Source organism: Hakea prostrata, chromosome 11, assembly GCF_041222555.1.
Source record: "Hakea prostrata isolate BN-2017 chromosome 11, UWA_Hpros_2, whole genome shotgun sequence".
Taxonomy (NCBI): Eukaryota; Viridiplantae; Streptophyta; class Magnoliopsida; order Proteales; family Proteaceae; genus Hakea; species Hakea prostrata.
The window spans coordinates 26,081,150-26,099,490 of NC_142610.1; the positions used below are offsets into that span (position 1 = coordinate 26,081,150).

Here is an 18,341-nt window from a genome sequence, read left to right on the forward strand (position 1 = left end):
ACCCATATGGATGTTTTTGAAAGATGTTCGTTGTATTTTCTCTCGTAGTGAATCCATTTCAACTTCGCCCATAAATATAGCAGTCACATTAGTGCATAAATTACGTCGAGTCTTGGTGCATTCTTGCTCTTGTTCTTTCTTTTGTGTTTCTTGGTGTTTACTTGAACAAAATTGGTGTGATTCACTAAGAAAAATCCCTGTAAAATTGATGAGTAATATGTGACAACTGATAGAAGTAAAAGATTTAACAAAAGAAAAAGAAAAGGTTTTATTTGGGGGATCATTTTTAACATTCATCTTGATTTTCTTGAATGTAATGATGTGCAGTTGGCCTCCTTTTCTATACTTTTCAACACACTAGCAACCTTTTCTGGGGCAACCTGATTAGAGTTGCCTAATGGACCCCCTTTTTGTGTTTTTTTGTCCATGAGGGTCTGCAACATTGTGAACTGAAATTTATCGAACAAGGCAACAACTCAGCAATAAATAGCTTTCCCCCCAGAAGAACTATGAAACGCTTAAGGATTGCTTTTTCAGCTATAGGGGGTTTCCTCTTCTGTCAGGTTTCCTGATCAACAATCATGGCTGCAGAGTTTGCATGGGAAAGGATGTCAATGTAGGATTTACTCCCAGAAACAGAAGCCAAGTTAGATCATAGAGTTGATTGAAAAATAATGTTTTACCAGCTCAAATCCTCGCATTCCTGTCATGTTTTTATGCAAAGCAGACCAGGACAACAGGTCAGGGGTTCCAAGAAGTGCCTACCTTGCCCAAGGCTAGGTAGAAGTATAGAACCACAAAAATAATAGAATAAAATTCTTGAAACATAGAAGTACAGAACCATCAGATATATTTTTATGTAGCAACAAACAAAACAAAAGCAGTAGCACACACAGACATATACATAAACAAGAAAAAAGACTCCCAAGAACCAACCAGGTAGGGTGAAAGTACCCCTCAACAAAGTGACTGACCTCCAAGACTGGAACTGTCATGAAATGAGAGATTTGAAAAGATGAACCAGCAAAACAATGATATAGTAGACAATAAAAAAGATTAAAGCATCTAATAACACTTGTGGAAGTTGGATAACTGATTTTCAGTCCTCAATGAGAAATCATCAACTGATTTTCACTCCATTTGGTGGTACAAAACGACTTGATCAAAGCTAATTACTACTCATCTACCACATAACAGAGAATATAAAGGTCCTTGAACGCAACCATCCCGTGTATTCTCATCACATCAACAAGCAAAGCAAAATCTGCCAAATCCCATGAGGCATTCATTCCTACCATATAACTACAAACTGAGTCTGACACCATCAAGCTTGCGAACATCTTATAGAAGGAACCAAATATGAGTGAGCATCTGCCGACCCTGCTCATTGGGCTACAGAACATGATGTAGTCTGGTTTACAGCGTGAATAGCAAACTGTGGCCTGCATTTTTCAAAAGAAATAGTTATGCTACGATTTGGGAATTTAATGAGATGAAAACCTATTAAAAGAGCACTAAAGAAAGTAGGATACAATATACATCTACCACAAATCCACAAGATAATATATAGTGATCTTTCCCAAATAGGTGACCTTCATGCGAGTGTACAAGAAGATAGGATTCCTTCATGACAAACTAATTGCTTATGACTTCCAAACCAGTATTGTGAGAATTGCATGACTCCTTTTCAACAAAGCATCTGAAACACTATTAACTACATCAGCTTCCCTATTTTTGTTGTATGTCCATGCTTAAGAGCTGGAACACATTTCTATTTTTTGAATTGGAGGGGCATTGTTGTTGGTTATAGAAGGTAGAATAGGGTAAGGTCTTACAAAACTTTATAAAGTGAGAAAGATGACAACCATAAAGCTTTATAAAGTGAGGAAGATGACAATCTATATGGTTACTACATGTTCTGCAAATACAATCATAAATATTACAGAACTGAAAAATTGATGGCTAAATGGCATATACCACCCATTCTGCCCATCATACTGCCCAAATTAATCCCTTAAGCATACAACCACTGGAAGCAAAAAACCTTAAGAAGCCAGATCCCAATATAGACATGTTCCAGTCTAAATCTTAACAAGAGCTATACGACAATCCAAATAATGTTAGGACATCGAATGGTATGCCAATATCAAATCTTATATGCACAGCAAGCACTAGACAATTCATCCAGTCTCTTAGCAGTTTCCCTCAAATTCAGCTGACAGGTTCACATAAGGCATCCAATATTTCCAAGAGCTACATGGTTTAAATGGGGAGATCATTTTATATTGTTTTTAATGCATATCAAAACAGAAGGGGAAAAAAAAAATTCAAGAATAGGCCAATCAATATACTGTGTGCATGTGTTACAAGAATGAATAGTATATCCCACTGTGTGCATGTGTTTCCAGAATGAATAGTATATCCCATCAATGGCCAATAGAAAGTCATGACAAAAATCAACCCTATTGCATGGAAAACTCAAATATACATGCATGTCTGAGGTAACAGAAAACTTGAGGATACTTCAATGAAAATGTGTGCTCAACTCCACCACAGGGCTCTTCTTATGGGGGTAACATGGTAGAACAAAATCTCGGTGTGAAAAGAATCAAGATTACAAAATGAGACATAAAAGAGCACAATACATCCCTTCTTTTTTTTTCTTTTCTTTTTTTGGGGTGGGGGGTGGGGGGAGGTGTTAAGGGCTGCCTTGTGGAGTTTTGGGGTTGAGGGGCTGAGGCCGGTTGAAAAGAAGATTGCAATGTGCTACAGAAACAAAAACAATAAAGTAGCATACCCATCATTGCGGGATCTCTTCTTTCTAGCCCTGCTGGTCTTTTTGCGAGAACGTTTCACACCAACGGCAGTGACGATAGCAGCTTGAGAACTACCACCAACCACAGATGATTGTGTCATAGGAACTTCATTTTGAACAACCATGCCCTGAGAACTGCTTCCAACATCAACAGGAGAAGGCTGTGCTAGTGGAACTTCACTTTGAACTACAACTGTGCCCTGGGAGTTGCCACCAACATTTACAGTAGAAGGCTCTGCCAATGGAATTTCGTTTTGTACAAGGTTTGGCGGTGGCTGATGGACGTGAGGAACATGCTCAACTGCTCTCGCAAAGCTCGTACTTGCCCCACAGAAAGGTTCCTCTTTTGGTTTTTTGAGTTCAATGACATTTGAATGTATTACTGGGACAACATCTAGTCCTCCTTGATATGTTCCGGAAGATGTAAGCATTGGCAACTTATTACTTCCTAGGAGGTTTCCAACTTGCTCACCCACTGATGCACCTGAACATTTGATCTTATGCATTGCAGCATAAAGTTTTCCTTTGGATTTGATGATCTCAGAAAGACACGTTCCTGAGTTCGAATCAGCTGAAAAAAGATTTTAAAAAATAATAAGCACCTTGTTAATGTACATATGATTGTAACGCTTTTGCTTGTTCGTGTGAAGAGTAAATTCAGTGTGTGTATGAGAGAGAGATGCTTCATCGGAAGGTACTATATGCATCTGAACACCAGACAATATTACCCAAAATGGACTGGATAACAGCACGAGCAGCCAGCTGTTCGGCCTCTTTCTTATTTTTTCCTGCACTACCAGTATAAAGTTTACCATTGAAAGACAAGGAAGAGAAAAACAATGGAAGTAGTCCTTCTGATTGAGTAGTCTGGTAGGATGGTTTCTCAAAGCTCATCTTAACTGCATACTCATTAAGAATAGACTTGCAAAATATTGTATCCTGCAACATGTAAACAAAGAAAGCAAAAGAATCCATTAGTTTCACTGGTAAAGGGAGGAAAAAGATCACTTGCATAATTGACCATTGACATTACCATCAATTCAATTCAAAACTACAGTAGGCAAAACAAAATTTTGGTGATTAGAATGAGTAATGGGTATTCTTCAATGATCAACTCAATCAGCCTTATCTACAACAAGATGTTTTACACAATACCACCACATAAACATCAATACAAATCAAATACACCAACTTGCTGCCTAACATGGTCATAACCAAGAAGGGGTTAGGTTTCACTGTTCATATATTTTTAAGCTCTGAGAAAGCTTTCAAGAACAACTTCCAATTTACAATATCCACAAGCATCTCCTAGAAAGTAGGTAGTAAAATTGAAATGGCTTGCTTTAGGCCACAGAAGAGAACAAAAAAGAAGGAAGAAGACTTGAGAACTCTTTGAACTTCTTTGTGCTTGATTTTATACTCTAATGAGAAGTTCTGATGTGGGAAGTACAAATATAAGAAAAAGAGAAAACTAAGGGATAAGAAATCATATCTATATCACATAGACATTGACAAGACAATATCCAACTATCAAAGACATCCAGCATTGGTATGGCTATAAATATACAAGGATAGCAAAGAAAGACAAGATGTGACAAGTCAAACATAAAGGAATAAAAAAGCATGGTGCAGAGGGGAAGGGGGAACATAATGAACCATAACTACTACATCAATTCCAAGTCTTAAACCCTGATCAGAAGTTCAGTCTCAAGGTCAGTGCTCAAAATTCAGAAGTTAATCCTAATTGGGGATGTTGGATGGTGCATGCTTTTATGGCATAATCTTGTGGTCACCAATGGGATTTGCAACTTCATAAGAGGTACTTTTCCAGGTTTTATTGTCTGAACCATTGTAAGATAGAAATACCACAAATATGGGAAGGGTACGAATTCAGGTGCTATTGGAATTGAGAAGATCAAGAGTTGGATTAGGGAGCTCCACCATCCATCCAAACTCACGAAGTCTTTGATAATTAATGATGAGTGAGTGTTGCAGATATTTTAAATATACCCTACTCCTATTGTTAGAAAAGTTCTTGCCAATCTACTAATGCCCCACCCAACCAGTCCCCCCCCCCACCAGAAAAAATAAATAATTTGGTGAAACTAGATGTGGCTAACGTAAGTTAGAGGAACTTGGGTGTCAGTAGAGGCATAGGGATCATTTTGGACCAGAATGGTGGGCTCATTGCAGCCTTTTCCGATTCTTCTGGTATGAACATATTCAATGCCATTTTGCACATGTCATAATAAAGCAAATATCCACAACTCTGTCCCTAAAAAGGCCTTAAGGTTTAGATCAACCACAAAAAGGCAGGTCAAGCAAACATTGCTTGACAACTTTCACTTCCAACCCCAAACCTATACCAAATGGATACAAACTCAACTGGGTCACTGGAACAATGTCCAAATATCAACAACATAATCGAATGCCAACTAATGCAAATTAGTTATTTATATTTTCCAGCTACAACAAAATGATAGTTTATCATCTAAAAAAAAAAACCAAATATGGGGCACACCTCAACAATTAGTGGGCATCCTTCATTCTTTATCTTTTCTAATATGCGCTCTAGGGCATATTTGGCAACAGCTTGCTCTGCTTCTTTACGCTGAGGAAATGTCTGTGATGATACGTATGAAGCACCATCAACCAAGACAGTAGATCTAAACCTTGGAGCATGGGGCGACCCTTCATTGATGGTTTGATATATTGGCAAGGCTATGGCTGATCTTTGTGTGTATTCTTGCAAACGGTTTTTATGCAATACATGTTCTGGAACACCTACACAAGCCGCATTAAATAATAGGCATACGAGTTAGTAGTGTCATCCAAAAAATTAAAAAAAAAAGACATTTCTTTACAACATTTAATAGCACAATGCATAGAAAGGATCAGATCCTGCTTTCTTATGTCAAATACTGCTGCGAACCAATCCACACCAATAGTTCAATTTTATACATATACATGGAATACGTATGAAAAGATTCGGATCAACAGTTCAATTTTACAAAACAAACCTAAATAAAAATTTATTTGAATGAACAAAGCCAATACCGATGGCACATTGCTTCAAAAGTTTACAAGTCCAACAATTAATGAAGCTAAAAAATAATGTTTAGCAAGCAAAAAAGAACTGGTTAAAAAAAATCAAATTATAAAGTAAAAAATACCCAACCATTGAAGAGGCTTAGCATTGCTAACATTGTTTGATTCAGATACACTAGTTGAAGGAAAGAGAGACCAATATAGAATAACAAGTTTGTTGTTTTAAGGTCACTAATTGACCCTAGAGGAATTGATTTCAAAGACAAATAATTTTTAAAAGAAAACATTTTAATGGCTTAACTATTATCCATTCTCTCTCTTGGAATGGAATCATGTTTTGCATGTGACCCAAACCAACAAGAGTCATAGGAAGACCAATGCAAGCTTGGACTAGAACCACAGGAGATCACCTGCAATAGGATCAATAAAGGTTTGACTTGCAAATTCCACCCATGCCTCAACCGGCATATCCCCCCAACCCCCCGAGAGAGGGGGGGGGGGGGAATGCAAATCCTCTCACTTCGTAAAATCATCATCTAGCCATTATGCGGTTAAAGCAAGATCCACCTTTTCTTTTGTCTAAATCATTGGGGTAGGCTCTAAGAACCCCAAAATATATAAGGGGTAAAAGTGCTTCTAGAAAAAAGCAGGGAGGGAAAATAGTGTCTAAGAACAGTCTCACAAATGTAGTACCACTGGCCTGTACAATAATAAGGGCATAACAGTGCACAAAGACTCACCCCACTATGGGTCTGGAAAGGATCATAATGGACACAGCCTTACCCCTGCTTTTTCTAGGAGGCTTTTTCCAGATGCCAACCTATGACGACTTGGTTACAATAGAGTGACCATATTGTTGCAGCTAGGCCCAGCCTCTTGGCCTTGTACTATAAGACAACTAGAATATTGTAACTACTAGGATCCAAAGACATGTAGTGAGATGAGTTAACTTTTACACCAACAACCTTAGAAAATAGAATTAGAAAGGATAAGCAATTGCCAGACAATGTACACACTCTTGAACCAAAAAATAAACTATGCAAGATACTGATAGAAGGTGATATACAAGATGGAAACATAATTCTCTCCTAGACTTCATAGAACCTGCGTGAGTCTCCTTCAACAAAACCTGAGCTTAGTAGACGAAGTAAACAAATCAAATGCAACTGCTAGGATTTTTAATTAGCCCCAATGTACAAACTGCATATAGAGAGTTCCTCCCCAGACACCCACCAAAAAAGATATGCAAGAACACATTGCCGGGGGGGGGGGGTTACTTATTACTTCAAAAGTAAATTATCATTTACCCCCAATTTTTCTCGCTGTTGATAACTTAGGCTTTCTTTGATATGGTTTTCATTTTTTATTTTCACCTATTTGTCAAAAATCAGTACTTAAAATCATTTTAGGTGAAAATATAAAAATCGTTTTGGTAACTAATACATAAAATAGATTTTATACTGAAAAATATGCCAAGCATATTTTTCAGTAAAACAAATTTTTACAGGTTTAAAACCTATATTGAAAAGTATTCTTTATTTTGGCTCCAATGAAGCTTAGGTGTTGTCCTTATTTTTGTTCTTCCATCTCCTCCTCACTGACAAGTAGATATTCTTCTGCTCTCTTTATTTCTTCGCAACTCATGATCCAAACTGAAACTCACATGTAAATATTTTTATGACATGAATTATGGTAGAGGAATCCGATATCAGATTACCCTCAAATTTTGATGAGTTGTTCTTCACCTTAGAGAAGAGCTTTGACTTGAAAATCTTTGAGATCAGACCTGCTGTTTCGGAGATACTGAATAATTCCAATCGTGCCCATTATTTCCAGATCCTAATTACTAAATCAATTTGTTTGCTCCCAGTCCCTTGGGTTATTATTGCTGAGATCTAATCCCAAAGTTAGATTTCAATTGGGTGCATAATTCAGGTCTTTCTTAATCTGTTATATGTAATCCCCTGTTTCTCTCCCTCGACTCCAACATCCCCTCCAGTGGCACACCAATCCTACAACTATTCTTTGACATCTTTTTTAGACATGTTAATGCAACTAGCTAATAGGAAAAGTGACTGGCTCTTCATCTCTCCTCCATGATTAATTTCTTTTGTATCTGTTTGGAGAAGTATTTCACACCCTTGCTCCTTTCTCTCTTTTCATGAAGAATTAATCTGTTTCACTGATTCTTCATGAAATCACACGTCTTTTAAGAACCACCACAAAAACAATTGAAATTGATTTTATAGAAAAATTAAAAACAGGCTTCAACCTGTTTTTTATTTTTTTATTTTTTTCAACCCTTTTAAAATTGAAAAACGTTACCTAAGTTTTACACAACACTATCAAGGGAAAAAATAAAAAAAAAAAACTATACCAAAGACTGCCTTAGATACCAATTTAAGGTCCTTAAAATCTAACCATATTCTGAGTTATAAACAAGGATTCTGCATCTGCTGTTCTCTCTTTTAAAATGTATCGTTTACCATTGGCAACGTTAGTCTGCCATTTATGGGGTTCAATAATAGCTGTCTAGTGTTTAGTTCTACTTCTGACTCTATTTTCTTTCTTGATTGCCTTCATTCTACCAATTGTGTACCTAACTGGTTGTACATAGTAGATGACATAACGATGCCCCCATAGCAGTTGTATTACAGAAGGCAACATTGACAAATGAATTTCTGGTTTACTACAAAATGAAACAGAAAGTATTTCACAATCAACCCAATTCAAGGACTATAAGAGTTTGTACTCCAACTCTAGGTCATACGAGAACTTGAAACTATACAGTATACATAGAAATATACATCTGTATACATCGTGAAGTATACTGTTCCAAAATTTAATGAGCTGAAATGATGAAAAATTAAATCCAGACAACTTCAACTAGAGCTTGAGTTTGCTAAAACTTGAACTCAAACTAAGAAATCCACTTAGGAACTGCAAAGGGCTCAAGAATCAGAACCACCAATTGAAACACCATATTATATTTCCTCAATCAGGTCTTTACATTTTCTAATAAATGGACAAAATCACTAAAAAACATCGTACATAAGTTCTGTTATGGCCAAGTCGCTGCCAATACACAAAATTTAGTCTAGAAAGCAATAATCTCTTCAAACGTTCACTCAAAGCCTTTGAACCTGCACAACTATGCCCATAAGCATAAGGAAGGGAGGGCGCTGGAGACGAGGCAGGGAAACAAAAGAAAGAAGGATTGAGAAAAAGGGGAATACGAGAAAGAAATACCACAACAGGGTAACCAAACATGCCTCACACAGCAAGAAATTAACTATTTTTATTTCAAAAGTCAGGATGTAACGTAATGCAAGAAAAAGTGGAAAAAAGAAAGAAAAAAAAACAAGGCAGAAGTAATTAGAAACACTTAATCAACACCTCATAACTTGCAGACAAGAGAAGGGGATAATGGGTACCCAAAATAGACGTATAAAAGAAAATCTGCATGGCGTTTTGTCTCGATAAACCCTAAGGTAGCTCACGGGTTCCTTGTTCATTTTTACACACCAAGCAAAACCCTTGAAAGAATCAAACCCAGAAGACAACAGCGAGAACCCTAAACCCCCAAAAGATGAAGAAGCACAAGGAAAGGAAAGATACTTACTGGGCTTAGAAGTAGTCGGAGATGCAAGAGCTGTAGCCATTTTTTCCTTTGCTTCACAATACAAACATCAAATCCAGCGTTCGAGACAGCACAGTAACGGAACACTGCTCAAAGCCTCTGAGAGAGCTCAGCAGTGGCAAGCAAATGACCACGCTACTTTTATCAGAATTACAGATTTACACAGTACTGTTTTCCTTTTCCCAGTAAACATCTCTTTCTCTTGTTGCCCATATTGATATTTGATATATTTGTTTTCGGGATTCACGACACATGAGGATAATCAGGTTTCGGGCCTCAGATTGCCTCCCTGCCGTTCCAGATCAGACCAGTAAATTTAAGCACTCACTTCTGGATTCGACGCTTCTCCTTTGCAAGCACCATGTAATGTGGTAGGTATTCTGACCCAAAAAAAAGTAATATCGTATACACGTACGAACGTGTGTGCAACAAACGTAGCCATTAGAGATTTCTTACTGATCTTCAATTTTGTCGCTTCAATGAGAGTAGAGGGTTTTCTTTTTGTTTTTATGGACTAGTTTACATTTACTCGATTACATTTTTTATGGATAGCTTACGTATTAGTCCTAAAAAAAATTGAACTCCTAACTGCTATGGCGAGGTTTTCGAACAATACGAAAGTAAGCCGCTAAGTCGAGAGTAAATTCTTAAAACCTGAGGTTGGTAGAGTGGTAAGATTCATACTTATAAGTGAGCGTTTATGGGTTCGATCCTTGCGGATGACAAAACTCCCTCTGAAGATGTAATCGAGGTGCACCCATCAAGTGACCGATTGCACCTTTGGCTCGTGTCTTAAAATGATGTCCAAGTAGACTTTACCTCATTTGGCTTAAAATGAAAAGACTCCATAGTGTTACCTTTGTAATAAAAGACATTTCGAACAATTTCCGGCAATAAAATCCCAAAATTACACCCCCCACCCAAAAAAACAAAAAAGCCATAAATGCCAAAATACTTCTCATGGCTTATCCATTATATTAGGGTTCTTGTCAAGACCCTGTTTTATCCTCCAGATTGGAATATTTTGATACGATGGGCATTATATAATTTATATGCTTTGACAACCTTAGAAATTCCCTTTTTCTTTTGGGAAGATGATTTGTGACACCTATTTTTTAAGTGGAAATGAACAAATTTCGTGAGCAAATGAAGAATAAATAAAAATTCTTGGTGTAAAATGGGTTCTAACTTCTAATGATGAAACAATAATGTGTACTGATTTCTTTTTGATCCACTGACAGTTTAATTATTATAATTTTACCTTGGATCCAATTTGTATTCCTTATTGGTTAACAAATCTTGGATTCTATCAGGAAAAGAAAAAAGTGTTAATTTTTGTTAAGTGCAATATCAAGTGAGGGTAGGTCACCTTCATGTACATGAAGGCATGTATTCTTAGGTATGAATGCAGGTGAGACATCTAGATCAAAATCACAAATAATTACATCTAACTAAGAATGGCTATGTGAACAGAAACTTTACCTCACGGTCGTAAGTACAATTATATTTCACTGTAAAACAAATACAGCAGCAACCATAGTGAATTACATCTTTACAAGCTGATTCATGGTCCAACACAGAGTCCTGATCCCCCAAAAGGCATGGGCCAATATACACAGTGGAAAATTATACAGAACTCCAATGATTCCAAGTCCAGATATATAACTAGCAACTAACTCACTCAAGGTTGCAACAATGGCAACAGTTTACTTCATGGTTAAACTATGTGAGACATGAACATAATGATAACTACAACAATGATAATACAAATCTAGTGGTGTACCCTTACATCTAGCATCTACCCAAAAATCAGTTAACATCTTGAATGTGGACTGACAAGGCAGGGATCGGTCCACAAAACTGCCAAGAAGATGTGGGGTAAGCCATCCTACTCGGTGCTAATTCAAAACAAGGTACTTGGTCAGACATGTAGAGCTTTTACCTTCTGTTCTAATCCATCAACTGCTTCATCATTCTCAGGAATTGGTTTTTCCTGTAAGGAGAGTGAACACATTAAGAACACCAAATGAAAGCATATCAACATACTCCTGGTTCTGCAGATAACTGACAAATCATCCTATCATAGTTTTGTCCAATTATTTACTGGTTTATAATCCTTTGGTTATTACTTTTCACATGTTCATGATGGTGAAATCCCTCAAGCTTTCCTCTTCTTAGCAAATGGCATGTGGCAATCTGTAGGAATTTCTATGAGAATCAATATATATGCCTAAACCTAGCTACAATCTTCAACTTGGCAGTGGTTACAAGTTCAGCTACATTTCCACCTGCTGTGCATTAGAACTCATGAATGGAAGATAAAATTATGCAGATTCCAAGAGAAACTTAAAGCAGCACAGTTACCTCAGAATCTCTCCTGCTTTTTACAACCACACACTTAGATGCACTGATGCTAGCACTCTTCAATAGGCTTCGAGCACTGTAATTAGATCTGCTTGGGCCATTCTGTGCAGAAGATCCCTCAAATTGCTGTGGGGGGCTCTGTGTACAAGCAACAGCGGCAGCAGTCCGCTTTTCAAAATTGTTATCTTGGTCAGAAGTGTCATTCTTGGGAGCACAGACCCGCTCTCTGAGTAGAAATGCAAGTAGAAGATAAGTACATGATCAAGTAAAAGAACCCCAATGCAACTTTAATGATGACAAAACTCCTCACTGACTCTACCTAGGCAAGGATGCGTGCTGCCTTTGAAGTGGAGAGCTTCTTTCACCATTACCACAGTGCTCCTCAAGATGGGCAAATTGTCGCTTAAATCGATCAACCCCACTGGTCAAACAAGGAGGTAAGGTTGGATTAGCAGCTCATTATATCTTTGCACATAGTGTTTACTGAAAAGGAACTCACATTGTGTTCCATATCTCAATGTAATAATAAAGAAACTCCAATTCCACCCTCAAAAGATAGCAACAACAACAAGCCCTATCCCAACCAAGGGGGGGTGGCTACATGAATCCTGGCCTTTTAATCAAGCTCTATTTGAGACCATACTAGATACAAAGCCAAAGCCATGCATATCCTTTCTTACACTTCCCTAATGTTATCTTAAGTCTATCCTAGCTATTCTAGTTTCTTCGACCTGGACTAAATCACTTCTCCGTATTAGGGGTATTTAAAGGCATCCCTCAAGTGTGGCCACGCCACCTCAATTGACTTTATTGACTTTCTCGTGGCTTATTTTTTACCGGAGCTACTCCCAGACCAGCTCTAATATGATCTTTCATTACCTTATCCTTCCTAGTTTTACCACTCATTTCTGCTACATTGAGTTCATGTATACGATGCTTCTTAACAGCCAATACTTTGCACCATACATCATAGCTGGTCATATGAGGATCCTGTAAAATTTTCTTTTGAGCCACCCTCAAAAGACATATTCTGTAATAATCCTGGTGTTCATGTAGATTTGCTTGACAAGAACATTGTACACAAGATCATTCAATATAGTGGCTAAAATAATGACCTGCAATCATTCACTTCCAAATCACCTACAGAAAGTCTATCAAACAAATTAACAAAGGCAAATTTGAATAGGTTTTCTGTTACATCATTTTTATTTTCATTTTTTGTGTGTGGGAGAGGGGGTTGGGGGTTGTCAACACACCATCAGAGACTGCTTTTAACCACCAGAGGAAGAAAGAAAGAAAAAAAAACAAGAAGAGAGAATAAATATAGTTTTCAATCAGTTCCATAAAAAATATTAATTGATTTCTGCATAGATTGAACACTGAGACGTGGATCTTTCAGTTAATTTGCACAAGAGGACAACTCTATAGAATTCTTGTGAGCATTAAAGGTAAGTATTCCCTTCCTAATTCGAAATGAAGCTATGACCAACATGAATTAACACAGTTCTACACACAAGGATGCTGCTTCTACAAAATTCAAGCATTCCATACTGAAATGATTTCAATCATATTCTGTTACTTAACACTGATATTTTCTTCCCACTTCCCAGGAAATATAAATGCATAGCATAAAGAAATGATCTAAAATGGCATCAGTAAATCGAACAATGGTAACCAGTTCAGCAGAGGATAAATGAACAGCGAACCTTGGGTACATGAAGCTAGTTGGATCTGCACCTTGAAGGTACTCCTGAAGCATCCGCGGATGATACTCCAAAATCTGTTTACTTCTAGAAGAAAATCCCTTATAAGTAAATGTTAAAGAAAATTTGTAATGTTGTTAATGTTAGTAAAAATTAAGCAGTATGGTCATACCTCTCGATAGATCAATTCTCTTACATCATCCTTCGTCAATTTCCTTCTTTCAAACTCAAACTCAAGTTTCGAAATAGGTTGTGTAGATGGCTCACGACCCAAATTTGCTAACCCACGAAAATATGGATCTGCTAAAGCCTGCAGAAACAAGAAACACAACTATAAGGAGGGAAAATAATTGGAATTTGCTTATACAATAAAAATATTAAGCTATGAACTATGCATGTTACTGCTTACCTCTTCAGCACTGGGGCGATCTTTATGATCAAATGCAAGCAGACGCTCAAGCAAACGAAGAGCCAATGGATCTACACCAGGGAACTTTTGTGAAAACGGAATTGGTGGTTTTTTTCGCATGCTACTTAAATATCTCCTAGCCTTTTCATTTCGAATCTGCAGAGACAATGAAATATCAGAAACGATGAAAAAGGACTAGATCAGGCAAAGTAAGAAACAAAATTTGACACGTTTTCCAGCACTTGTCAACTGGAATCCAAAAAACAAATACAAGTAAATATGAAAGAGACCAACCCTGGAAATGGATTCAGGAGGAGGAGTTCCGAGTAAATCAGTCATGAGATCCAATTGATGCACCACATTTTTTCCAGGAAATAGAGGTTTCCCCGTAAGCATTTCTGCAAATATGCATCCTATGCTCCAAATGTCAATTCCAGGAGTATACTGCAAAACAGACAAACGGCATGACCAAAAGCCCAACCAAAATCACCCATACTCAAAGTAAATCATACAAGCAAAAGAAAACCTGTATTTAAATCTTATTTGGCTAAGACACACTAAACCACCCCATCCCCCACCCCTTCCCCCGCCCCCACCCCCCCCCCCCCAAAAAAAAAAAAAAGCGCAAAAAGAAAAAACAAAAAGAGAGAAAAGGTAGAGTACTGTCAGTATATTACATTTGAATCTTGGAATATTGTCATTAATAGTACCATAGTCAACCATAACAAAGAATGGCATTAGAATGATATTCTATTCAAAGTTGAAAAAATTCAAAAGAGAGAAACAGGTCGCCTAAAAAGTTCATACTGCACTCCACATAAGACACTCTCCACAAAAGCCATTAATTCCTCTTCGATTAGAGGTAACTATAAACTCAAAACTGAGATTTCACCAATAATTTTCAGGTGCTTTAGTTCCTAGTTAGAAGGAATGACAACAGTAATACAATAAGTAACCTAGTTGCATAAATTTAGAAATTTGGGAGGCTATGTAAGAATTGTGTGCCTCACCAGGAAATGAGAAAAGGTAAACCCGTAGCCAAAACATCTCAGGAAGAGGCACAAACAAGAGCTACTTAAACAGTAAATATATGCTCTTACTAAGAAATGATAGGAAACGAAGGTAAAGAAAAACAGAGACCTGGTTGGATCTGCACAATTTTTCAAGAGTACTGCATTGTTGCTGCCCCAAGGTTATTGGTAACATGAGGAATCACTTGGCTGAAAAACATAGCGGGCAGTCTACAACCACCTGAAATCATGATATTTATTTTTCTTATTAACTTTTTGCTCCTATGTAGCTGTCCCCATGTGTAAACATTTTTTGGGTAAAGGCGTAGAGCCATGTGTAAACATCTGAAACATAACAATGTCTGCACGAATATGATCATTCCCAACCAAGGGAATGAGATCCCTTGGCTCACTACACGGCTGGAATTACTTCATTACTAAATCAAAACATATCAGAAACTGACCACCACCAAAAAAGAGAAAAGACCATAAATTGTAGAGATATCGATCAGCTTACTTTAGAGAAAAAAGAGCCACATAGTTCAGGAGCACGATACCATCGGGTTGCTACATAATCCTTCAAAACATCAATATCAGTAATCAGCATATATTGGAAATGAACATCATACAAATGCTAGAACTATGTAACATGTAATTAAGACAGACATGGTTTAACTAAAAATTAAATTAAAAACAAAAACAATTTCAAGAGGCTGTTAAGCTAAGAGAAACTTCATGAAGTCAGCCCATAATCCAAACTACGTACAGTCCAGAAGATAGCTGATGGGGCTTCATTGAATGACACGCGAGCAAGCCCAAAATCGCAGATCTTCAATTTGCAGTCCGCATTAGCAAGGATGTTTTTAGGCTTTAAATCTCTATGGAAGACATTTGCTGCCGGAGAAAATGGAAATATTCAGCAAGACCATCAGGTAGTAAAAGCCAAGGAAAATACCAAGACACTCAATGAAAATTTGACCTGTATGGATATATTTTAGAGCCCGAAGAAGCTGGTATAAGAAAAATTGATAATGTTCAGGTGTAAGATCATCATTTGCCTTAATCACTTGGTGAAGATCAGATTCCATCAATTCAAAAACAACATATATATCTTTAAATTCTCTTCTAGATGGAGGAAGCATTATATGCTTTATTTCGACGACATCAGGATGTCGAAGCAGCCGAAGGAGCTTGATTTCTCTCAGAATACGTGTAGCATCAGAAACATGCTCAAAAACATCATTGATCTTCTTGATTGCTACTTTCTCTCCTGCGTGAGTGTCAATTGCAGCACCCACAACACCATAACTTCCTTTTCCAACGACCTCTTGTATTTGATATCGACTGGCTTCACCATACTCTGTGAAGAATTCAGATTCAAGCATGCTCTGAGTAAAAACACAATTTATTATTAGTAATGATCAAGCCACAGGTAAGCAGATAAACTATTGAGGGGAAGAGGGGGGAGGAGGAACTGTTCCTGCAATATCAAGGACCAGGAAGAGCATGAAACGAATCAAAGAGTTGCAAGGCTACGCAAAACAGATGAATACGTAAGCAGATTTTGAAAAATCAATAATGGAGGCCTAATGCGAAAATCACGTTGAAGAATCAAAACAGTTAAGAAAAAGAATAAATCTTAAATTATTGACGAATGGCAAATGATCAAAAGAAGCCTCGTTGTTTCCTTGATGATAATTTAACTCAAGAAGAATAAACACATTTCAGTTACAGATTGATTTAACCAGCCGAAATGGGTCTTAAATTTTACAATAACATAAGCAGCATCAAAATTATGTCTTCCTGTTCTCCATAAACACAAATAAGAAAGAAGAAGGCGAAAACAGATGATTAATTACAATCCAGAGAAGAGAAGGATTCTGGAAATAAAACACAGTTCATGAAGGTGGTCTTGTCAGCTGAAATGATGGAAGACATAATTCATGGTTGAAAAAAAAAAAAAGGAATCAAAATTCCCAACACCCCCAGGAAACTAAATTTTAACAAATCAAATAAAGCCCACAGTTTCGATCCCTCCACCTTTCTTTTTCCTGATACCCAATAAAGCAATCTACTTGGAAAAAGACAGGAATCAATTCCACAAATCCCAGGAATGCACATGTGTATAAGTATGAGAGGAGGAATTGATATACCTTCTTCTGAGTATCCATACTTGGAATTCTGGTAGTCCGTTGGGGAACTTTGATGATCGTCAATCCGGAAGAATCGAAGTGTTGGATGATCTTAAGCTCTGTAGATTCGTCTGCCTGTTGTCGTTGTTGCGGATGACGATGACGATGATCAGATGAAGATGAAGTTGAAGATAACTCAGGTGGAGCGTTGTCTGCGGCTAGTACGACATGGGCTCCTCCATTATCGTCGAATTTGGAGCTGCTGCAATGGCTGTGGAGCTTATCGTTGTTGTTGTTTTTATTAGTAGAAGAAGCAATAGAAGAGCAACGTTGAAACCAACGACGAACCCCATCCACGAGAGCTCCCCCACCCATATGCAGCTCCCGATCGATACGCAACGCCTTATCGCTCGCAGCATTGCCCGCTTTCCCTCTTATTTCGGCTCACCATTCCTACATTTATGATTAATCCATCCATCCATTTCTTTCTCGCTTCTTCGAATCACCGAGTGCTCTGCTTTGCTGTGCGTGTCAGTGGCGATTGAGATTAGATTATATTATAGGAGGGAAAGGAGAGAAAGATTCATTGCTGCTTGTTTTGGGAACTGGTCCAGTGGTCTGGTCCCCTCTATGACCATGACTCATGTCTTCCTCCCTCCATAACTAATTTTTTTTTATCACCTATTAATCAATTCTTTATGTCTGATCTTTTCTTCCCCTTACTTATCCTACGTGATTCTACCAGCCAAAAATAATATATATTTATTCTACATGATTCCACGTGCGACCTGTATATCCAAAAAAAATAAAAATTTCAATGTGGGACCTACATATGTCGAGATTCAAACGAGTCTGGATCCTCTACTCACCTGGGAGGGAAGAGTATGTTCCCCTCACACCATTTTACATGAGTCTAGATCATCTCCTCTTAGAAAAGAACAATATGCTCCTTTGACACCTTTGAGTTCAAAGTATAGATGGGGTTCATATGGGATCCATTGAGATTTTTACTTTTAAATTTTTTTTTTTTATAATAATTTTTAATTTTTTTAAATATTTTTAGGGGATCAAGTTGTGATTCTAGGTAAGCAGCAACTAGTTAGCACTCACCACCAGGGCCCAAGAATGCCAAACAAATCAGCCACGTCGCTCTTAGAGAAAGGGAAAGAGCATTGTGATTACCTGGTAGATCATATAAGCATTAGAGGACAAGGCACATG

General features: G+C 37.5%; 2 protein-coding genes across 2 annotated transcripts; both read right to left on the bottom strand.

Moving 5' to 3' along the window:
* Positions 1-335: 335 nt before the first annotated feature.
* Positions 336-9,965, bottom strand: LOC149001190 (double-stranded RNA-binding protein 4-like). Its single transcript, XM_089139676.1, has 5 exons — positions 9,486-9,965; positions 5,337-5,599; positions 3,544-3,754; positions 2,798-3,386; positions 336-1,442 (listed from the first exon to the last, which is right to left on the bottom strand). Exons 1-5 carry the CDS (start codon positions 9,523-9,525, stop codon positions 1,385-1,387), a joined length of 1,161 nt encoding a protein of 386 aa, XP_088995802.1. The 5' UTR covers positions 9,526-9,965; the 3' UTR covers positions 336-1,384.
* Positions 9,966-10,278: 313 nt separating this feature from the next.
* On the bottom strand, positions 10,279-17,687 carry LOC149001191 (mitogen-activated protein kinase 9-like). Its single transcript, XM_089139962.1, has 11 exons — positions 17,143-17,687; positions 15,969-16,377; positions 15,756-15,883; positions 15,507-15,566; positions 14,274-14,423; positions 13,980-14,135; positions 13,743-13,880; positions 13,574-13,647; positions 12,187-12,288; positions 11,868-12,093; positions 10,279-11,496 (listed from the first exon to the last, which is right to left on the bottom strand). Exons 1-11 carry the CDS (start codon positions 17,494-17,496, stop codon positions 11,425-11,427), a joined length of 1,869 nt encoding a protein of 622 aa, XP_088996088.1. The 5' UTR covers positions 17,497-17,687; the 3' UTR covers positions 10,279-11,424.
* Positions 17,688-18,341: the final 654 nt, after the last annotated feature.